The sequence below is a fragment of the Argopecten irradians genome, chromosome 4 (genome assembly GCF_041381155.1).
Source record: "Argopecten irradians isolate NY chromosome 4, Ai_NY, whole genome shotgun sequence".
In the NCBI taxonomy this organism is placed as follows: domain Eukaryota; kingdom Metazoa; phylum Mollusca; class Bivalvia; order Pectinida; family Pectinidae; genus Argopecten; species Argopecten irradians.
Genome location: NC_091137.1, coordinates 4,969,885 through 4,994,794, shown reverse-complemented (window position 1 = coordinate 4,994,794; position 24,910 = coordinate 4,969,885). Strand labels below are relative to the sequence as shown.

The window sequence follows — 24,910 nt, the reverse complement described above, 5'->3', positions numbered from 1 at the left end:
CACACACACACACACACACACACACACACACACACACACACACACACACACACACACACACACACACATCACACACACACACACATACCCGTTTACCAAGCAAAGAGAGGTCCAGTTTCTTAACTGATTTCTAAGTAAGTAAGCGAGGACTCCAAGTTATGATAGAGATATCGAAATATGGTTTTGGAATTTCGATGTAAAATACAATATTTAGTATTTATATCACTGCAGATACATCGATATTTAAATTTTAAGAAGTGAATATTTTACATACATAGAGAGGTAAATACATGTACATATGTGATCATATACCTCGGTATGTATACATGTCACACTTTAAAAAAATGCTGACTTATTATATACCAGAAATGGTAATCATCACTTGAATTTTTTACATATTGAAAGTATAAACAAAAAAAACTTACGACATAAAATATATATTCCTTTACATGTCACTGAATGTAATTAGCTGGATATAACGTCAGTGATAGTAACCCCTGGGGTATTGAGGGTGAGTGGTAAAACTGTATCCTAGCGAGGTAAATGAAGTTACCTCATTTAAACGGTATATTGTTTACACACAGTGTGGAAAAACTGTCTCAGCCTTGTGAGGTAAATAAAGTTACCACACTTCAACGGTATATTGTTTACACACAGTGTGGTAAAACTGTCTCAACCTAGCGAGGTAAATAAAGTTATCTACTTCAACGGTATATTGTTTACACACAGAGTGGTAAAACTGTCTCAGCCTAGCGAGGTAAATAAAGTTACCTCACTTCAACGGTATATTTGTTTACACACAGTGTGGTAAAACTGTCTCAGCCTAGCGAGGTATATAAAGTTACCTCATTTATACGGTATATTGTTTACACACAGTGTGGAAAAACTGTCTCAGCCGTCTGAGGTAAATAAAGTTACCTCACTTCAACGGTATATTGTTTACACACAGTGTGGTAAAACTGTCTCAGTCTAGCGAGGTATATAAAGTTACCTCATTTAAACAGTATATTGTTTACACACAGTGTGGTAAAACTGTTTCAGCCTAGCGAGGTAAATAAAGTTACCTCACTTAAACGGTATATTGTTTACACACAGTGTGGTAAAACTGTTTCAGCCTAGCGAGGTAAATAAAGTTACCTCACTTCAACGGTATATTGTTTACACACAGTGTGGTAAAACTGTCTCAACCTAGCGAGGTATATAAAGTTACCTCACTTAAACGGTATATTGTTTACACACAGTGTGGTAAAACTGTTTCAGCCTAGCGAGGTAAATAAAGTTACCTCACTTAAACGGTATATTGTTTACACACAGTATGGTAAAACTGTCTCAGCCTAGCGAGGTAAATAAAGTTACCTCACTTAAACGGTATATTGTATACACACAGTGTGGAAAAACTGTCTCGGCCTAGCGAGGTATATAAACTTACCTCATTTAAACGGTATATTGTTTACACACAGTGTGGTTAAACTGTCTCAACCTAGCGATTTACATTAAGTTACCTCATTTAAACGGTATATTGTTTACACACAGTGTGGTTAAACTGTCTCAGCCTAGCGAGGTAAATAAAGTTACCTCACTTAAACGGTATCTTGTTTACACACAGTGTGGTAAAACTGTCTCAGCCTAGCGAGGTAAATAAAGTTACCTCATTTAAACGGTATATTGTTTACACACAGTGTGGTAAAACTGTCTCAGCTTAGCGAGGTATATAAAGTTACCTCATTTATACGGTATATTGTTTACACACGGTATGGTAAAACTATCTCAGCCTAACGAGGTAAATAAAGTTACCTCAATTCAACGGTATATTGTTTACACACAATATGGGTAATTTGAGCTTTCCCATATAAAAATATTACAAGTCAATATATGAATTTGAATTACTCAACTTTTATTTTTCCCTCTTAGCGTTGACTTACATGTAACGCTAACTTCTGAAGCAAAACAATGTCCCTAATTTATATTGCCCACTCAGGATTAAGCCAAAACAAAAGGCCCAATTAACGATTACATGACAATCAATTCAACAGTACTAGAAATCTGTTGTGAACAATTTCACAAATGGGTGTTCTTTACGTATTTAGCAATGCTGCTCCATATATATACTTTTCCAACTTAGAAAGTGTATAATTATATCTGAAAGTTTATAAAAGAATGTTATAAAGGACCGGCCATACGGGTCAGGTGAGCTAATAATTATACTACATATGTATATAACAAAATATCAGCTGTACAGGTTGCCATGTCCAACTTTGTATCATCAAAAAAAGTAAGAACACTTGAACATTTCAGTTAAGTTTCAGCTGAAGTGCTCTTAAATATGTTCAAAATAAAATTTCAAGGTAAATTTCAGATTGTTTGAAAAAGACTTTGGTCAGGAACATCCCAGGACCATTTTGGGCAAGTTGCAGGTAAATCGTACTTGTGGAACTAGAGTAGAAATTCATTATGAACGACAGACAGCGGACGACAACAGATGACCCTTTGGGTCAGATGACCTAAAAATCTGAAGTACTTTATGCAAAAAAAAAAAAAAGGCAGTGACTTTGCAATGGTAAATCCTATTGAGGGAAACACAACTTCATTGTATGGATATTATGTAATATGCACATTAAAGAGACTGATTAAAATTGGTATGATGAGATTAGCAGATAAGATCTACTGAGTAAAACAAACATCAAATGGCATATATAAGTACTTTAAAGTTGATAAAATTGTTTTTCTTTGCAAAAATGCTCATGCATTCCTAATATATTCCACCATAATGTTTCAGACATTTTTGTAAGATCTCTCTTACTACTTCATGATACAGATAACCAGCTTTTAAATATCCTTATTTGAAGCATGAAAAATGTTTGTAACTTCATTAAATATTTTGGACACCATTGAAAACATCTTACTAGTCCTTGCATGTTTAAACAGAATCTGAACCTTATATGATTCCAAATAAACTAGAATCACATGACCACATATTACAAATTGTCACCCACTGGCAATTGATTAATACCTGGTATTTACATTCCCAAAATGTTAACTAATAAGTTTCACATAATATCATCTATTTGATGAACAAATTCAATGTTAACAAATGATACATACTGGTAACCTAATAAAAGCTAAATCAAGTTGTTTATTTGCGATATTGCATCTATAAAGTCCATGCTCAATAGAGCAACTTGATCACTGCATTTGCAATTTTTTTGTTTTCCTTTTCTCATTCATAATCCAATTATGTATCGTATTTTTTTATCTTTTTCCATCCTAAACCTTTCAGACATTCATTGGCAGCAATGGCATTGATACAGTCTCTCATTTTCAACTCTTTGCGCATCAATATGTTTTCTTTAAACATTTGCTTGAGACAGGTCTGTTGTTTAGTGTTTAAGATGACTTGGCCTGAAAGTAAAGACAAGCTTGTAGTTAGAACATGTAAGGTACCATTATCAGCAGCTTACTTCACTTGTGATCCAACTTTTATATGAAAAGTTGGAAGCCAATGGAGACTTTGTATGTCTTATTATTTAAGAAAACGAAGCAAAAATTATAATGAAAATTATAATGGTAACGCTAAAGATATTATATATACCTCTTTTAGTATGACAGGGTTTCGAATGAGCCGTTGGACTGGATTGAGGGGTTACTGAAATGGAAAATAAAAATATATTGCATTCAAACTGACTTTTATTTAACAATATGTTTATGTACAACAAGTACATGCATGTGTGTAAATTATTGCAGGAAGCATTAATGACCACTTACTTAGTGCAATATTTACAGAATCTTAGTTTTTATTTCATATATGAGATTTTATGAAACAAGTCTTAAGAAGTTTTTATTTTAAGCTGAGCAAAAATCAAAACTTTGAGAAAGTTGAAAATCTCTCCATGTCATATTACACTAGATACACTGTTCAAGCAAATGTTGTAAGGGGACAATTTACACATACTGTAATTAGCCGATATTTAGCTCCCCTCCCCCTATAAGCACCCTCACTTTTTTCTGGAGAAGAAGTTGAAGTTGAACAATGTTTTACAATATGCGCTGACTCTAACATCAGCATTGTATCCCACATTACATGAACTTGTTGGTCTTTTATATGTGAATCACATAATAATGCGTCTCTAAGGTTAAAAGGCATATGTATGTACTATATACTGTAACAGATAAATGTGTCACAAATACAGAAAGAGTTTTAAAAATATGTCTGACTTTTTTCGTTCACAACTTACATTTTGGTTCACTTACAAGCGCCCCCTTTGTTACAATTTTGTAAGCTCCCAGGGCTCTAATAACGTTGAATACAGTATAGAGAAAAAAATATATTGGTAAATTACATAGGTTCTACAGGGGTAGCACAATTTCATTTTATGGATCACACCATACCTTGCTCAAGTTGTAGTTCATTATCATCCGAATCTGTGTCGTCTCTCTCTATATCCTCCCCCTCCTGGTCATCTTCTATGACAACATCTGAAGTACATCATATAAAAGTTGTTTAAAATCATTTATAAACATGCAAAATCTATACCAAAGAACATGAGAATGAAGATAAAACACTTGTGTAAAATACACTAACCTAGATATTTCAAATATTAAACCTAGCTTAGTGTCACCTCAGTAGATTTTCAAGAAAATGAGCTTGGAAGTAAATACCAGACTTTGGTCAACTTTCTTCATTGTATCAAAAAATTAGATATTATATATACAACATAGGAGCATATTAACCAAATGGTGCCATGATCACTGGCATTACCGACACAATCCGACTTTACAGACACAGTGTATGTGTAGCATACACCAACTGGGTCCTGTAGTATCAGTATCATATTATATTATATATTAGTAAAAGTTTCACTTTTACAAATATTAACATATAATCGATGTATTAAGAGTTACTGTGAACACTAAGGCCTGTTAGGGAGCCAGATAAAACTTAAATTTAAGTTCAGCATAAATGACTATTAATTTTCTATCTATACTTGCATAGCTTACCATCATCTTCAAGAGTGACATCATCGAGTGTGCAAGAACTGTATTTACTAACTTCTCCGGAATCCAAAGCAAGAAGGAATTTCCCAAGTTTGGCCACTTGGATAGTAGACTCTGGAAGTCGATAGAATGATCTATGGACATCAATGTCATGGCCCATGAATTTTGCCAATTGTTCCAAATCATTTCTGCCAAAATTTCATAATCTGGCTGACTGTTGCGATGTGCTTTCTTAACTTTGTCGAAGTAACATTTTCAACTTGTTTAACCCCACACAATCTAGCATATTTTCGTAGTGCATCCGATGCCCTGATTGCTTTATTTGAGCCGTAGTTCATCCTTGCAAATACATAAGGGTTGTCATTGCTAACTCCAACACTCTCCCTAGCTTTTAGTAGCAAATCAATTGCTTCTATCAAGTCTTTTGTAAGCAGCACTGGGACCCTACGGCCCTTCTTTCACGAATTTCCACCCTTTGAAACAGAGAGCACATTTTCTTTTCCATTGGTGATAGGGAATCTTCAATTTCCTTGATAGGGGCATTATTTCCACTTTTTTGCTGATATGACTCAATAGTTAGTCTCTCTGCTTCACCACCTCTTCTTCTATTAAACATTACAAGCTTTACCAGTGCAACTTCTGACAGTTGAGCATACACATTCTTCTCAGGCTTTGAGTTTTCTATTCCAGTGCTCAGAGAAGCTGAAAGTGTCTTCAGTTTTTCCTTCACTAGTGTTTGAAGTTTGGACACATCCTCTGTTAGAGGGAGAGGGGATGGCTTGTTCCATTTTCCTGCTTTTAGGGTTGTCAGTGCAGCACTGGAAATGTCATTAGGCCACATTAATTCATGGACAGAAATGAAATTCTCTGCCTTCTTTCGCTTGTCGTCATCTTCTTCAATCAAGGCATTTGCCTTTTGAATCAATGCACATTTCTTAAGGGAATACCCTAACTTGAGAGCCAATGACGGATTTCGGTAAGTGTTGGTATCCTCTTCATATCCACATAATCTTTGTGTACATTTGAGTGCAACAGGAAAATGACTTGGCTCAATCAGATCTTCCATGGTTGTAATTTCAGATTCTTCTCTGATAGTAATAAGTAGGCGAGCCATCTCTCTCATTTTTTGTCCAATGTAATTGTACATGTGTTCCAGATGTCCATGTTTTTTTATATAACTTTTCTCCAAGTTTGGTTATGATTGTATCATTTCTGGCTACCAATGATATCTGATCTCCAGACATTCTTTGCAGAATGTTTGTCTTGAAGCCTTCCGATACCTTTGTTTCACATGGTAGCAGATCAGCTGCTTTACTAAATACCTTTCTATACTTCTTTTGATCCGAGTCCTTCCTGAACTTGCATACAGTATGATGTCTCCAGAGCTCTGTCTTCATAAAGAAAGCTAAACAATACTCACAAGGTAACATTTGTGATGCTTCTGTTTCCTCAGTCACATTTCTCCAAGGTACAAGTGTTCCTTCTCCAGATTTTATCACTTCATAATTATGTTTATAATCTCCAGCATTTCTAAGCTCCTCTAATGCCAAGTTTCTGTCTTTGGAGTGTAACGGGAAGCTTAAGATCCGCTGTACCTTGCTTTCAGATCGATGTTGTTTTGAGAAATAATGCTTTCTGATATTTGTACTGCTTTTACCACAAATACATACAGTAGTGTTTTTTGTCCCACTTCCTTTTATTTCCATTATGAGCCATTTGCACCTTTACACCAGAGTTTTGCTTCTTTTTCCCTTGTTTGCTATTAAGCATAGGAAACACTTCTGATTCAGGATTGGAATCACTATCTGAAACCATAACCTTGCTCTTCCCATCACTGTTACAATCATCTGTTCTTTTCCTTTTGTTGTCTTTCGTTTTTGATTTACTGATGGATAGTGCTTCTCTCTTTATATTGACTTCATCATGATCAGTATCCAGCATCTCATCATCTGAATCAGGCAGAAAATCAGGATCATTTATCTCATATGTGTCATCATCTTGGCCTCCAAAATCACCGTCACTGCTACAACATCCAATACTATCCTTGCCTTTATCTTTCATTCCACTCATGGACAGTGCTTCTCTCTTTATATTGACTTCATCATGATCAGTATCCAGCATCTCATCATCTGAATCAGGCAGAAAATCAGGATCATTTTTCTCATCTGTATGACCATCTTGGCCTCCAAAATCACCGTAGTTGTTGCTACAACATGTCAATACTATCCTTGCCTTTATCTTTCATTCCACTCATGGACAGTGCTTCTCTCTTTATATTGACTTCATCATGATCAGTATCCAGCATCTCATCATCTGAATCAGGCAGAAAATCAGGATCATTTTTCTCATCTGTATGACCATCTTGGCTTACAAAATCAGTGTTGTTGTTACAAATGTCAATACTCTCCTTGCCTTTAGTTTTCATTCCACTCATGGAGAGTGCTTCTTTCTTTAAATTGACTTCATCATGATCAGTATCCAGCGTCTTATCATTTGGATCAGGCAGAAAATCAGGATCATTTTTCTCATCTGTATGACCATCTTGGCTTACAAAATCAGTGTTGTTGTTACAAATGCCAATACTCTCCTTGCCTTTAGTTTTCATTCCACTCATGGAGAGTGCTTCTTTCTTTAAATTGACTTCATCATGATCAGTATCCAGCGTCTTATCATTTGGATCAGGCAGAAAATCAGGATCATTTTTCTCATCGATATGACCATCTTGGCCTCCAAAATCAGCGTTGTTGTTACCAATGTCAATACTTTCCTTGCCTTTAGTTTTAATTCCACTCATGGACAGTGCTTCTTTCTTTAAAGTGACTTCCGCATTATCTCTATTCTGCTTTTCCTCAGTTTCATTCATTTCATTGTCACCAGTCTGATGCTCCTTATCAGTGATGAGATATTCAGTTAAATCCTGCACTTGGAAGACTGTGATGGAGTCCAATAACCAATCATGAGACACTGTTTGTAATCCCATTGTCATAGTTGTCACTGAAACAATAATATGTTTGTTTATTCAAGATATTAAAGTACATATTTTGAATATCAGAGTACATGAAAATATAGTGTTTTCAATTACCTTATCCCAATACCCCTATTGTACATGTACATGTATCATCAAATAAATATGTAATGTATATAAGGGCTAGTCCAACATTGTCTGTGGGAGAGATGGAATGCATTTGTATTAAACCCTAAAGGATTGTAAGGTTAAACCCCCATTTTAGTAGTATTCACAATCAGTATTTTAATATTTGATGGATGGTAGAGAATCTGGAAAAAAGCTTACCACCGCTAACACCTGTATGATTTTGGAGCAGTGATTAATTAAGACATTTGGAAGATAATCTACCAAAGTTGAACTGAAAACGAAAACTTCAACCAAGTAACTGAAGATGGTAATCCAAAAATTTTGGAGTGCTCTCTTTACACAATTATCAAACATGAATTAAAGTTTACAAGCAGAAATAGACAAATGCCTTTTGTCTAGCAAATGTAATTTAAAGGTTATGTCAATCTTTGAATTTGGTGACCTTTTGCTTACCTTGCTTCTTGTCATAGTCAGATGTAAACTCATCAACACATGCCACGGCGAGTTGTCGACTTTCAGGGGTCAACCGTTTTGCAGAATCTAGCAAAGAACCACCACAAGAAGTTGCTAGATCTTCAAGATCATCTGAAAGACATTTTATTTGGAACATCAAATAATCAATTAACACTGTCATGATGGGCATTGCCTCTTTATATGTTATGAAAGATAGGTATCCAAATATTTCACATAATCTTGACTTCCTTCAATTACAATGTAAAAATATCCATTTAACCAACAAAATTTGAAATGTCTGGTGCATTTACTCTCCAAAGGCGATGTTACTGGTTTAGAAGTGAACAAATGTAAAAAATTACATACTGCAGTATTGTATCAAGATGCCAATATTTTTGTATTCACTACACATAAAGTATTATAAATTATGGGTTTTTAAATACACACTACAATTGGTATATTTTATAATGATTGTATGTTTACTAAAGGTGCCATGTCATGTTTATAGAAATAATTTTGACATATGTATGCCCTGTAGTGCATAAATAATTAAAGGTAGCAGAAGTAAGCAGTCTCTATCTTATTATTAGTCATTCCTAGTTAGCTATATTTGTCAGTATTACTGGTCTGTCTGTAAAGTGTTATTGAGTTGTTAATTTTCACTTTTGATTTATGTTAAAAATGATATAGAACTTGTAATACAAAATATATATAGTATCTGGTTAGTGGTTAATATGACCTTTCATCATGCAGTTTACCTTTTGATATGTCACATGTTCTTCCGTAAAAATAAATTTGATAGTCTTTGAGAAGTGGTGACTCTGCCAGTCGTGAAATCTTTGGCCCATAGTGCTTTTTTTCTGTGACAGTATCTCCAATCACTTCAAAGTCCTCCTTTAAAATAGTAAGACATTTTATGCAACACATCACGAGAACATTTTCAGGAAAATAAATAGCATATTTTGGTGACAACTTCAACCTTATAACACCAAAATAATTACAACATTATGATCCACCATGTGTGTATTCTATGGTGAGCATATAGGACAGTACTCCTGACAAGTCAGCAAGGGCCTCTATATAATATAGAAATAAAATGACCTTCATCTTTAGCCAGTAACTGTCATCAGTTGACTCATCTTGTAATTCTTACCAATTTTGTATCACAATGTTATAACATTTTATCAATGAAAAGATGTTAAATTTGACCTTGACCTTGAACCACAAGATTTCGACCTTTGACCTCACATATAAAATTCATAATGTGAACATAATTAACAAACTTTCAACATAACGCGTTAATGGATATTGGTATTATTAGCCAGAGCCAATATTTATAGATGATGGACTGACAGATGGACAAATAAAATGATTACTAAAAAGGGCACCTGTATGATTAATGGACCAGGTGTATTACATAGAGGTTCCTCAACAAGTGACTGCCATTGTTTATCATGTTTATCAAACTTGAGTTAGTTAATTTTGAAATTTTGAAAAGACACGAGCTTTAGCGAGTGTCTTTTTAAAATTTGAAAATTAACTAACGAGAGTTTAGATAAACATGATAAACAACAGTCACGCGTTGGGGAACTTATTTATCCCATAACTTTTACTCCATATTTATACCGTGATGACCATTTTCTCGTCTTCATTCAGCGAAACTTACGCTGTACAAAGTAGCCCGAAGTTGAGAGCCAATCGCAATCAAGAGATCTTGGAGTTGACCAATCAGAGGGTCCGTAGGTGTTTACACACTGGAGTGTGTAAACATAAACGATAACCAACTGCTATGGAATTTATCACATGGGATTTTGATTGTGAAACATGCATAGTTATGAGATAAATAACATTGCAATACTTCTAACCTCAGGTAAAAGATGACCAGCAGACACACTGTCAACTATCCACTGGTAGTCGAGGAGCCAGCACTTCTTAGCAATACTTTTGAAAAACTTCAATGTTCGGTCACAAATGCGACTTCCCTCTGGATCTACAAACATGGGAAAAATGAATAATTGACAAAATGAATATCAGATTAAATTCTTTAGAAACAACAATACCAAACTACATGTATCAATCAAATTTCTAATTAGCAATCTGTCTGACATTTTCATTTTCCTAATTTACAAATTTGCTAATGAAAATCTGCACTATTATTGGTCTCAAGAGACCTAAAATTAACAGTTCAGCTACACTCCATAACATACAGTGCAAATTTTTATGGTGCATTGCACTATACTGATATACCAGTAGGGAGAGATGTTTTCTCAACCAGGGTATCATTATCATAGTCATCTATAAGACTTCCAAACATGTTACTGGTAAAATGACATCCTCTGTCTCTTGATTATTGAAAGATTATAAAATATCTGAATTATGTTACCTTAAAAAAAAGGTGAAGGTTATTCAATTGAAAAACTGCTTAAAAATATTTTCACAATTGTGATGATGTCTACCCATGTACAATATAACCTACCAGTCTTTATTACAACATGTGTTACATCTTCTGTGAACACTTCGCTCATTTTTGAACTGTTATTACAGCAAAGCTCGAGTATATTTTTCTGAAAATAACAAAAAGAAATAGTAGATTAAAACAAAGAGGACTAGTGTATCAATCAACTGGCTATTACAATGATTAAGGCAAATTAATTATTACATTTCTACGATGAAAAAGACTTGCAAAGTATTAACTTTTATTAATCATTTCTCTTAAAACTCTGTCAAGTTATTGAAGGCAAAATAATTTGAGACCCAATTTTGAGATACCGGCCGGCCTTTGTCTTCTTCATTCCTATGATAATTTAATTGATCAAATTTTATATAAATTTATCAAACACTTTATGAGTAGTGGTTAATTAATTCATACATTCGTTACTTTATTACTAGCAGCGATTTAAATGAAATATCAGTGACGACAGACAGACGACAAACGCCAGGCCATGACATGAGCTCTTCGGCCATTCGGATGTGCTGAAATTCTACGAATGTATTTTGTTTAGCAAGAAAATTTATTATACCAAACAGAACCTAAATGAAAGAATCTCTGAACAAAGCAACAACACACTTGGTTAGATTTGGTCTTCATTTTTGCAGCCTGGTAATGTAATTATACGGAAAAAACAAGTCAATACCATTTGATATGATGCGATTTCATACCTTTTTGTCATTATTAATCCACTTGGACAAATTACAATGCTAGGTCTCATCTTCCGTCTAGCCCACTCACAATCTTGAATAAACATATCACGCATCTGTGAATCCTTTATTTTTCCTGAAAAAAAAAATTCCTGTGTATTTTTTGCATCTTTTTGCAATACTGATAATTTATACTTTGACATGAATTCTAGCTACTAAGCTACAGATAAGTTGACATGATTTTTTTTTTGGTTTATAGTTGTGTTAGTTTAACGTCCTTTTAACAGCAATGGTCAGTTGAGAATGTGCTAGGTTTGTTGGTGGAGGAAAGTCCCCGGAGAAAAAACATCGACCAGTGTCAGTAACTGGCAAATGCCTAAAATGGGATTCAAACTTGCAGCCCAGCTAGATGTAAAGGACTTGTGATAATTTGTTTGGACATATCTTAACCACTTGGCCACTGTGACCTCATGATTTCTAGGCTTTAATTATAATTAATTAATTTTCTTTACATACTTGCCGTCTCATTCATCTTAGTTTCATTCAGATGAAATGGTTTTACTTTCTTCCTATTAAATGTAAATCTGCAATGTAAAATGTCATTGTAGTACATAGTAGATGTTTATGTTTTTTAAACCAATAAAACTATATATACCGGTATAGAGAATATCTTTTTTTGATAATTGACTAAATATTTGGCAATATTATCAAGTATGGTACATAAATGATGTGTTAATTCTTACTTGCTTTACAGTAACTGACAAAAGGTAGTGGTACAATGTATAATTAATAAGGGTCATGTGATACTTTCAGTTTTGTTTAAAGCGTTTATTAATTAAGTTAAGGTACATGTACATGTAAATAATTATTAATATAAGCTAGATCATATAGATGTTTACTACAAGTTAACTGAAACTATATGTTATTTGTGTATACATACTCATCGTCGTCACTTTTAAAATAGACAATAATATTGTCAGTAGAAACCCTTCGGACAACACCTGGCCAACCATCTGGGTAACCTTTGATATTTGCACAAACCACATCACCTGAAATACCATGAGTACATTAATTTATACCAAAATGCAAATGTAGTACATGTAGTAGTAGAGATGTATCAGGGGTGTAATTTTTTTTTTAAAGTCACTAGCCCCGGGCAAGTAGCGCCCAATCATTCACTTGCCCCACATTAAATTCTAATCCCCCCTTCCCAAAAAAAAATTATTTTTTATCGCAGTACTGTAATAACTAGAAAATAACAAATCAAATCTTTAGAATTATCTCATAAATATTTCTAATTCTATTTCACAACATATTATTATAAGAAAAATAAAACAATTAATTTGCAGCATTATTTGCATTTTTTAACTTTCTTTTTTGTTTCTCTATTATTTTTTTTTTCTAAATTCCCGAATTCCGGAAACTGGATTCAGGCTCCATTATTAGTTACCAAATGTTACTTCCTACCTTGAACCGAGATAGTTTTTACAGAGAAAAACTGCTTGCTTACGTCTAAAAATAATGGTTAGACAACTTCTAATGTAAGTTAACTCTAAAAAGCATTTCTATGTAACTTAAATCGATTAATTATTGTTTTTATCAGCTTGAATGTCTGAAAAACGTCTCTGAACTGAAGATGCCCCTAGCGACCTAGTTATACCCATTTCAATTTTTTTTTCATTTTGTGAAATAAAAATTGTTTCTAATCCCAAATTATTTGTTTTTAGTAATTAATATCTTAAGCAGATATGTTTACACATGTATTTAGTTAAGAGTATGATATAGCATGAAACTTGGTGCAACAGAAAAATTATGTCCAGAAATTCACTCAGCTGTCCCTTGCCCTGGGCAAGGATTTATAAGTGAGAAGGATTCGTCACTGTCTCCTATTACACTACTAAACACCATGCGAGATGCCTATGAATCCGGAATAAAAACCGTTTTTTCTCAACAAATATTTGTCATATCAAGTCAAATGAAACACCAATGTAAAGTTAACAAGGACATAGTCATTCAGATCCCCCGCCAATGGAGATATCAAAGCTGAAGTAAGTTTGATTGTGGAGACTTATGTGTATGAAAAAAACCCAGAAAAAAAGGAAGTTGAGCTAAAGAAAGATGGAGTATAATACAAGTAGAGCGGGGCTGTAATTGTTGAATCAGGTATACAGCCTTGACATTTATATTAGGGTGGAGTTTTGCAAAGTAACATTTACCATTTACCATGATATTTTCAGCAATGTTTCCATGGTAACGGAAAAAGTGCAAAAAATGAAAACCTAAAAATAGCAAAATTAAGGTACTACTAGACCATAAAAAGAATGTGTCTATAAAGTTTTGTGGAAATATCTCTGCTGGTTTTAGAGTTATGCTCTGGAAATGAACCTGCTACAAAAATATGATATTTTCAGCAATGTTTCTATGGTTAAAGAAAAAAGCACAAACAGTGAAAACCTAAAAATAGCGAAAGGCACTACTAGACCATAAGAACAATGTGTCTATGAAGTTTCATGGAAATATCTCTGCTGGTTTTAGAGTTGTGCTCCGGAAACGATTCTTACACAAAAATATGATATTTTCAGCAATGTTTCCATGGTTACGGAAAAAATGCAAAAAATGAAAACCTAAAAATAGCAAAAGGCACTACTAGACCATAAGACCAATGTGTGTATGAAGTTTCGTGGAAATATCTCTACTGGTTTTAGAGTTATGCTCCGGAAACCATTCGTACGGACGGACGGACGGACGGAACCCATTCTTCGTTGGGCGGGGGATAATCAAATTTCACAACGTTTAGTACTTGCTTTTAGGACGAAAGATTTAGAAGAAATGTCTTAAATTTTCGTTAAAAAAATACAACAGCTCATGAAATGAAGGCCCGCTTCGGAAAGTAAGACGGGAAGCCTGGCACCCGCTAGCTACATCAAAGGCTGCGCTGGCGGATATCAAAGGAAAATCAGTCGTCGCTCAGTGCACAAACACAAAAGCTCCTGCGCCGCACTTGCCCAAAACCCAGTGTGACTTATCCTTCTCATATACGTCCTTGCCCATGGCAAGTAAATTTTTACACCTCTAGATCTGTATATTTTTGTTTGTTTGTTTGATTAATTAACGTCCTATTAACAGCTATGGTCATGTAAGTACGGCCTCCCATGTATGCGGTGTGTTGCGTGTATGTTGTGCTGGGTGCATGTTTTGGGAGACTGCGGTATATTCATGTTGTGTCTTCTTGTATAGTGGAACTGTTGCCCTTTTTATAGTGCTATATCACTGAAACATGCCGCCGAAGACACCAAGCAACACATGTGAGTGACGAAACATATTATTAAAATATACATATACTGTATATTAGTTACACCAGGTTTTGATTACTGTAGCTATAAAAGTGTTCTACAAATGTATTATTGGCAATTTAGCAACCAATTTGGTTGCTTATAATTAGATTTAAAAGATAAAAAAAAAATGTGATATCATATTATATCATCATATTGCATCAAGGCCAAACATTTATTAACTTAGTTTAACTTTGTTGAACCAAGGACTTATAAATCTATGGTTAAACTTATTGATACCAGAACTTTGATACGTACCAATTTTATACTGATTCAGATCTTGTCCCTTTTCAGTTGTCTTTTTTCTCCTCATCATCTAAAAAATGCCAAAAAATTATATTTGGAATTAAAAAATGTACATGTATATTATACATTTGTATCCGAAATAAATAAATAAAAAAAAATAATCAAGATAAATAAATAAATATTTGGAAAGCAACTTGTAGATAGACAATGCGGAATTTACAGGTTATGACTTGCATATTACATTTGAGTGCCAACACAAGTAATCTTATTGTATTAACTACTGAATTCGTTAAACACCCATGAATGAAAGAAGTAAAATTGTTTTCACTGCCAAACAGGAAAAAGTTGAATTTATAGACCTTAGGAAGTAGACCTTGATGAAAATTTTTTTGCCCAATGGTACAAAATTCACAACTTGCTCTCGTCATTTTGTTGACAGGAAATGAACTCAGAGTGAGACCAAGCATTGTTCCCTTTATAACTTAACTGGTGTTTATCGATAGGTTTTACTCAAAGCGGTCATATTTACTAATTATCTAGAATATTATTAATCAATAATCAAGTTTCCATATTGGCCCTGTTGTCTCGGTCTATTACATTGGCCTTCAGCCTACAGCCTGACATCGGGCCAATACAACAGACCTTACAAAATTGGCCTAAATTACAGGGCCAATATGGAATTAGCCGATTAATAACCTATATAACATGAAACATCCTACCGTGACATGTCCCCATGTCTGTCCGTGCGTTGTTAGTGGGACACTTCACACTTTTTTTTAATTGTTAATCAGAACATGTCGTATTATAACGTGGTCACCATGATGAGTCTAGAAATGTGCCGAATGCTGTGGTGTGCATTCGATTGGCACGCTTTCAATATTGGCCCAGTTTATCTCGTATTGGCCCAGTTTTGTTACAATACTATATTGATGGAACAGTTTCTCATATATATTGTTACCAATATCGTGAAAGTATAGTTAAAGTTTTTTTATTTTACATCAGAAGATGCCTAATGCTGGCTATCTGTGAAAACCGCCAAGTGTTGACAAATACATTATTTGTATGCAGGCTACATATTGTAAGCTATTCAGAAAACAGCATGTTAAAAGCTGAAGTACTCTCTTCCCCTGCTAAAACACTTTTAAATGAGCTTATTATACATATGCATTTGAAGCCTAAAATATAATCATAAATTTTACATGTTGTTGAATATGTCTCTATCCTCTTCTTTCTCAACTGAAATACATTGCATCCTTATATATGTACCAATATAGATGTATAACCCGCCAGTGCGGATACAGAATTTGTCTTACAAAATCATAGAAAATGTCTGATTTTGCTTCCCATGGGGTATGTCCTACGCGCATCATGCAGGAAATTATGGTAATGTTAACTCGGAATATCCATATTGGTATTGTATTTTTATTCATTATGGTGGGGTATCCAAGATTAATATGCTATATATAAGCTAGCTTGTTAAATATTGGCCACTCCGAGTTTAATACTCAAAATACTGGCTGCCATTTCACAGAATTTCGGTTAGTGTAAGCCTACAATTCGGTAAATAAATAAAAGAATATGTGTGCATGAGACATAATTTTAAAACCAAGCCAGACTCATGTTTTTAAAGTGAAACTATGTTTTTACTTCCAGAGGACTGAGATTTAAAAAAAATGTTTAAATTAAGCGTATAGGTTCTCAGAAAGTGGCAAGTGATAATAACGACTAAATGTTTTAAATGTTTTAGTTAAAGAACTTAAAAGCAATACAATGTATTTTTTCCATACTGTAGTACTGGGCCTAGTACACTATAATAATAAAATAAGCACCCCCCAACACCAACACCAAACAGCTTAATCCTCGTAAAGATCAGACAGCAGCATATTCCGCGCCTTACCGGAATATATATTTACACATCTGTATTTCAAGCCAATGTTGTGACAATAATGAGCGAACTTAAGCATTGATTGGAAGTTAAAGAAATAGACGCTGTATCTTTCGTAATCTTCGGAGTAATCCAGTCCTTTGAAAACACAGTAATTAAGACTTGCTATAAAGTCCTTAAGTTGGTAAAAGATGACATATCCAGTGGCACGTTTCGTAGATAATGCTCTTTCTGCCATGTTTGTTTCAGAAATTGTGAATTACAATACCTCATGAGATAAGTAAATAATCTGAATGGCCTAGCACTCACCTTCGTCTTCTGTCTTCTGTCGCCGCGATGGCGAGGCTGAAGCGTTCATAGGAAAAGGCGCGAGGATGATGAAAATCACGATGGCTTCCGAAAGTTGTTTTGGCGGGAATTACCGAGTGTGTGTGTCATACCGGAATATATATTTACACATCTGTATTTCAAGCCAATGTTGTGACAATAATGAGCGAACTTAAGCATTGATTGGAAGTTAAAGAAATAGACGCTGTATCTTTCGTAATCTTCGGAGTAATCCAGTCCTTTGAAAACACAGTAATTAAGACTTGCTATAAAGTCCTTAAGTTGGTAAAAGATGACATATCCAGTGGCACGTTTCGTAGATAATGCTCTTTCTGCCATGTTTGTTTCAGAAATTGTGAATTACAATACCTCATGAGATAAGTAAATAATCTGAATGGCCTAGCACTCACCTACGTCTTCTGTCTTCTGTCGCCGCGATGGCGAGGCTGAAGCGTTCATAGGAAAAGGCGCGAGGATGATGAAAATCACGATGGCTTCCGAAAGTTGTTTTGGCGGGAATTACCGAGTGTGTGTGTCATATGCAGCTGTTGCATCGATACACCTCGTGTATGGCGACACACTGTGTGATGACTTACGAGTGGTGGAGTGAGGTATACCCTGAAATTTTGACTGCACACTCATTATAAAGTTTGTAAGCATATACCGAGGTGGCCAAAGTGAGGTAACGGGAAAAAGTACCTCGCTTTTTTTTGTTACCTCACTTCGTGGTTGTGTAGTCAGGGTCAGTACCTCATTTTGTATTGTAAACCAACACACACACACACACACACATACCTGATTGATTGTCACATGTTATTTCAGGTTCCTATTTGGGTATTATTCCTAAAAAATAAAAAGGGTATACACACTGTGTACTCCCAAAGGAGGGGAACTGCTTCATTCAAAAATGGAATTTACTATTTCATCTTAATTTTGAAATTTTCAGTTTAATTATTACTTATATGATATTGGACTATTAAAACAGTATAGAACCCCTCCGTTACAGACAAAGTAATGTAGTACACATTTCTCTTAATTAATTACTTTCCTTCCAACTCATCTTTTTCTCCAGAGCACAAAAAAGAACAAGAAACAACAGAAAAGAAAGGAAAGTTATATACATATATGTAGGCCTATATGTTTTCTGGAAATATACATGATGTGTATATGGTGTTAATTCTCATAGCATAGGCCTACATGAATGTGAAGAATTAAATATTATCAATGTTTGAGTGAATTTCCTAGTTGTAATTCTGCAGCAGCTAAAGGTTTACATGTACATTGTACAATACACATACATTATAAAAGTTTCTTTCCTTCCGGCAAGACATTCCTGCCATCTCTCTACAGAAGTCAAAAATTGTTTACAAAAAACAGAGACATAGATAATTGAATTAAATCTCTGCAAAAAACTACAGAATGATTGAACGCATGTGAATGGAATATATAACGTACATATTGTGCATGTAATATGCCATGTATAATGTCTATGTATGAGTTAATTTATTTTCACATCTTTGACAGCTACATGCATGGACGTTGTATTGAACGTTTCCGTGTGGTTTTAAATGGGAAATAATGTTACGATTATTTATTAACCTTCATGATTCGGTTGATGTGAAATACGACGATTGCGATGCGGCAATAATTGCCCCTTGCCGGGCCCCATCTCTGCATCGGGCGAATATTTGTGTCGATTTCCATGTCTAAAGATGCTTTTATCGAAAAATGATTACAAAGCATTGTTGTTAATGTAAGAATACTTATTTGCATCAAATGCATCATCTCAAAAAACAATTTACAAACCGCATTAGTGGTTTATCACACGAAACGAAACTGACACGACTGAGAAACACATGTCCGTGTTGACATTTCCACGCAGCCTCGTTTTCAAAGAGTTTTGGCGAATTTATATTTAGAACTGTGCTAAATTTACACGGGGCTTCCCCAAAATTTCAAAGGTCAAAACTGGACATCGTAAGCAGAACTTGTTCATCATTATGGTATGCAATGACTTTTGGAAGGCCAAAGAATGCATTTAGACTGGTTTCCTTTGCCCGACTATTCACTTTAAATGGAGTTTCTACAAAGTACAGGAAAAACTGTTTACCACCACAACCGTAGATTTTGTGATTTTGACTTGGTCATTTAAGTCACAGGGACTTGTAACGTAGGTTGTGAGAAAGTCTGTTGTGTATACATGTGTACTAGGCCTATATACTATATAAAAGGACAAGGGAACCAACGGCTCGCTTGGAAGAGGTACACCTGCCTCTACAAAAGTCGCCGGTATTCCGTCAAACATGGATAAATATGTATATATTTAATACTAATATATTCTTAAATAAATTTTCGATACGGAAAACACAACTTCAGACACGAAATAATATATTAACATACCTTTATTTCATCATGAACGTGGAAAATGCAGTCAGATATCCTCACTGTCGTTATGCCTGTCCAGTGAAATCTAGGTCAAGTGCACTCATATTCCCTTGTAACAAATTTTGTATGCATTCATTTCACTTTCTGGTGATAATTTCCCATTGCAAATACAAATAGGCTATCTCCGATAACGCTTTCATTAATCCAATCCAACAACTAAGCGAGGAATCACAATTTTTTTATCCAGCACTCGACTCTTGTTCGTATAATCCGCCATATTGTAATTGATGATGGGTACCATTTTAGTGTACTCGCCCTTACCCGCTACTGCACTGAAATTCTGTACCCAGACTCTGTATAAATTAAGTTTCATGGTTAAGGTTCTTAGAAGTACCTTTATTTGAAATATACGTATCATTAATTGAAGAATCTAACTTAAGTCGAGACTCTAATCTTTACTTTACCGTTACCACATTAATAGTGTAGCTTTTAGTGTACAGGCACTGTGTATATGGGGTTTCCAGTTCGGGTCCGGGTATGGGGTACACAATATCCACTCAAACGTGTTTAACCTAGATTTCAGTGGACAAGCAAAACGACAGCGAGGAAATCTGACTGCATTTTCCACGTTCATAGTGAAATAAAGGTATGTTAATATATTATATCGTGATTGAAGTTGTGTTTTCCATGTCGAAAATTTATTTAAGAATGTATTGGTATTATATATGTACATATTTATCCATGTTTGACGGAATACGGGCGACTTTTGTAGAGGCAGGTGTACCTCTTCCAAGCGAGTCGTTGGTTCCCTTGTCCTTTTATATAGTATATAGTACACATGTATACACAACAGACTTTCTCACAACCTACGTTACAATTCCCTGTGATTTAAGTACCCATTAGAGGCAAGACGACATCCGACCGGACAGGGAAATGTCTACCTAGCATATTTTTCGTATATTTCCCGGTTCATCAGGCCATAACTTTGTCAATACTTAGCGAATTTTGTTCATCAAGCACTCAATGAAAATATAAGTATTTCTCTTTCAGGTAAGATATGCATCACTGATATATAGAGCCCGTTTATTAACAGAAACGCGATTTTGCTTTAGGCTTACTCATATTCTTTAAACATGATTATTTTACTATATACATCATACAACATTATTGTTTTTTTAACCCTGTCAAAGACCGTTAATTAGAAACTTTATTTTTGCTAAAATGCATGCCCTTTGGACCTTGTGAAATCTTTGATGCGAAGGGTATTTGTACTACAAATAGCATTTTTGTTTTAGTTTCATATCTAAAATTCGCTTATTTGCGCACGAAAATGATAACGAGGAGCTTTACAAACCATATATCCTCAAAAAGACAACGATGAACTCGTGAATCCTATACCCCCGTGTGTCTAGTATGTCACTGCTGTGAGGTATATAGATGTACGAGGTTCGTATATTGTGTGGTATACATTAGACCCATTAAAAACCAACGAATGCCGTTTTTTGGAAATCGCGATAGCTGTCCTTCATTTCACCTCATATATATCAGTCACCCTCGGGATATTCGCTAAAACGCTGAACATATGAACTGGGAACAGTTTGAGAGTTTATTACATGTCTTTCACCAGAATTACATGGCGATATATAACGTACTTTTCAATAGCTCGACAGATTCGATTAAATTATCGGCGTGTGTGGCCCTTGGAGGAAATAACCATTTGAAAATATTTAGAGCAACACAGATACATGCCATTGTATTGCATTTTTGTACTAAGCAAAGTTAATGTGCATTGCTACTGTAACTATACTTTCAAAAAAATACGTCGATTTCATTTTAAAAAAAAACAGAAAGAATTAATGACACTCTGTATTAAGACCACTTGCTCAGTAGACCTAATGTCCCTAATTTCTAAATTAACATAATCTAATTCATCAAGACCACTTGGCGATAAATCGTTTCACTGAACGAGAATGTAAACTTATTTTGTAGAACGCAAAATTAATATACATTTGTTGACTGAGTTTGAGGTCAACATTTATGTTGAACTGGACCAACGTAAGAGGCTAGATGTCGAAGGCAACGGTTCCATCTAACACATGTTGACCTCAAATTCAGTCAACAAATGTTTTGTTAAACTTTCTTAAACAATCTGCTTAAAATACACAATGTTATAGAGATAACGTAGTGTATAATACTGATCTGTATTTTAAACAAATTGTCGTTGACTTTAACTTAAAAAAAAAAAAAAAAAAAAAAAAAATTATGAACGCAGCCAGCTAGCGGAGAGAATTGGTACTAAGGCAGGTAAATACAGTTGTATTTTCGGAGCGAAACCTAGCGGAGAGAAGAAAACCTACGGCAGGCAATCCAGTCTAACTCATTGACGGCAGGAAATTCCGTCAAAACAAATTATATATTTTCGCGCCACATAAACGATGACGTCGTCAAAGTATGACGTCATAGTTAATTACACAAAACGGATGAAGAGCTGAAGCCATCAAACCCCGACAAATATGGTTTTTGCAATGATGTCAGATTTTATGAAAGGAATACTGAAAGCTCCTGTCATCGAAAGAATCGGATTCGCCATATTTACGGGATTTACAATTGCTTTAGTAAGTCCTTTTTACACTCAAAGCCATGTCGTCGATTACAACTTCATGGACACGTTTACAGCCTATTCTGTCTACTTCATCTGGGCTGTGATATTACTACCGTTGCTATACAAAAGACTAACAATACAACTGCTATGGGATATAGCCTTGGTAGTGCTAATTTTATTCTCCGGTGATATGCTTTTCTTTGGACTCTACAGCTATTCCAAGAGAGCGGTCTTCGAAGCGGATGTGAAGGCTGACACAAAAGAGCATCAGAGATGGTTCTTCTTTTTTGGCCTACTGAGAATATGTGCTGTGATATTCTGTTTAGTGAAATCTGCGTCTGGGTTTGCAGAAAAGAATTTCAAAACCGTGAAATCTCATAGAAAATTACCAAAGAAAAGAGCTTAATTACAGAGAGCGAATGAAACTGCCCACTACGAATACCATGCGCGTCCCTGGACTTGCATCAGAGAAAAGCGATGATTTTAACGGAAAATTTTATTTGAAGTTTGACTTTTTCAAACTACGCTTTGATCTGAACTTTGTTGACTCTTGGTGTATTATGTAGATATTTGTGATTTTTGTGAAAGTTTTCCTTTGGATGTAATATACTGTGATAATGTCGATAAATGCTCAACATTTTTATGTTGTTTATTTTAGCATAAATTTCTAGAAAAACAGTAAGCAAAATGCCGTCGTTTCGATCATTTTAACGGGACATGAACCCAAAATAAGTGTTTATTTTTGGAACACACGGAATCCCATTGGTGCCAAATTATACATGAAAAATTAAAAAAAAAGAATGTATTGCGAATAAACGCAGATATTTTTCAAATCTAATCTGGCACCAATCATGTACTGATTTATCATGTATAATCTAGTAGGCCTACTGATTCTGATATTTGGGGCATTTTTTATAAAGGCTTTCAATGGCATTTATTGTTTTAAAAGGACAATATACAACGTTGATTAAGGACTTTATTCCAGTATAATCTATTAACGTCGGGTTTTGATTAGATTTATTGATCCCTTTAGAAGGTTAGCTTTATTGTGGGCCACAATCATAATTCGTACATTACTTGAACAGTTTTGTGTACAAAGGGAGATAATTTAAATATAACAAAACAAGTTAACATGCGAAGTACATCGTTGTTTTTTTAAATTTTCGTTAAATCAAAATCGGCTTCCCAGAAATATAGACAGATATAGTTATGGTGTCGTCGGAAGGTACGTATACCTAGTCCTATCCATTTCATCAAAGCGGGGAATTTTAAAAGCGTCACAGTCATTAGCCAAGCTGAATTATTCCTTAATTAAGATATCATTGCGCCACAACTCCATTTGTTTTATTGTAAAAGTAAGCAAAATTACGGAAATTTGTGCCTACTTAGTACCTGGTTGAGGTATCTAAATTAAATTATAAGCATTATTCTCAATATCTTTCGGGGTTATAAAGTCATAGACAAAAAACGGACGGACATTCTTTTTCATAGACGCTTCGTGATAATATTGAACTACAGAAAGACCTTGATACCATGTGAGATTGGAGCAACACTTGGTAATTGAAAATACATCCGGAAAAGTGCAAGCACGTGAGAATGAATTGTCGTATCGTTACGATCTCAATAGAAATCAGTTACAAACATGTACAGAAGATGTGTTTCTATATGGAACAACTTGCCGGAATATGTTGTATCAGCACCAAACAGTATTCAGTTTTAAAATGAACTAGACAAGCATTGGCGTAATCAAGAACTTTTACATAATCAAAAAGCAAGCATCAGACCTTAAAATTACTGTATATCGGAAGTTCTTTTTGTAATTGTTTTTCTTTTCCAAAATATGATTTCATCAATACGGTAAATAAATATATATTATATAAATATATATAAATATTACATGCATTGATACATATACTTTCACACCAACATTTAAATTCTGTAATCTAATTATATTTTTGTAATTTATTTCATTCTTATTTACTCACTGTGACATTCTCTCATTAATTCATACTGGATTTAAGATAAAACAAAACACCCCCCCCCCAAAAAAAAAAAAAAAAAAAAAAAGAGACAGAGAACAAAAATTATATAAGAACTATATTTATACATTGATATGGGAGATGTATTTCAGGAGACAAGGATTAATATAAAAAAAAAATCATTCCAGGACACATATATACACACTCTCACACACCAATCACACACTCACATATAAACAACACAGACAGGAAGAAAAGGGAAGACGAGAATGAAAGGAAGAAGAAAAGAAGAAAAAGAAGACGAAAGGTATGAAAATTCAAAGAAAGTCTGACTTAGTCTTCATAATACCTACTCTGTAGATATAGTGTAAATATAGTGTATGAAGCTCAAAAAATCCAAAAATATTATATAATAAACAAATTGATGGTAGATAACACTACATATATATATAAAAGTTACTCAAGAATCTGTATTAA

General features: G+C 34.4%; 3 protein-coding genes across 3 annotated transcripts; all 3 read right to left on the bottom strand.

Moving 5' to 3' along the window:
* Nucleotides 1–1,873: 1,873 nt before the first annotated feature.
* Nucleotides 1,874–5,184, bottom strand: LOC138320419 (uncharacterized). Its single transcript, XM_069263376.1, has 4 exons — nucleotides 4,996–5,184; nucleotides 4,387–4,473; nucleotides 3,590–3,643; nucleotides 1,874–3,399 (listed from the first exon to the last, which is right to left on the bottom strand). The coding sequence occupies exons 1-4, from the start codon at nucleotides 5,150–5,152 to the stop codon at nucleotides 3,233–3,235; spliced, it is 465 nt and encodes a 154-aa protein (XP_069119477.1). The 5' UTR covers nucleotides 5,153–5,184; the 3' UTR covers nucleotides 1,874–3,232.
* Nucleotides 5,185–7,198: 2,014 nt separating this feature from the next.
* On the bottom strand, nucleotides 7,199–11,222 carry LOC138322058 (uncharacterized). Its single transcript, XM_069266113.1, has 5 exons — nucleotides 11,016–11,222; nucleotides 10,405–10,529; nucleotides 9,298–9,433; nucleotides 8,540–8,671; nucleotides 7,199–7,986 (listed from the first exon to the last, which is right to left on the bottom strand). The coding sequence occupies exons 1-5, from the start codon at nucleotides 11,062–11,064 to the stop codon at nucleotides 7,199–7,201; spliced, it is 1,230 nt and encodes a 409-aa protein (XP_069122214.1). The 5' UTR covers nucleotides 11,065–11,222.
* Nucleotides 11,223–11,251: 29 nt separating this feature from the next.
* On the bottom strand, nucleotides 11,252–17,566 carry LOC138322057 (uncharacterized). The gene is made up of 6 exons (XM_069266112.1): nucleotides 15,975–17,566; nucleotides 15,268–15,325; nucleotides 12,618–12,726; nucleotides 12,194–12,261; nucleotides 11,699–11,813; nucleotides 11,252–11,333 (listed from the first exon to the last, which is right to left on the bottom strand). The coding sequence occupies exons 2-6, from the start codon at nucleotides 15,323–15,325 to the stop codon at nucleotides 11,252–11,254; spliced, it is 432 nt and encodes a 143-aa protein (XP_069122213.1). The 5' UTR covers nucleotides 15,975–17,566.
* Nucleotides 17,567–24,910: the final 7,344 nt, after the last annotated feature.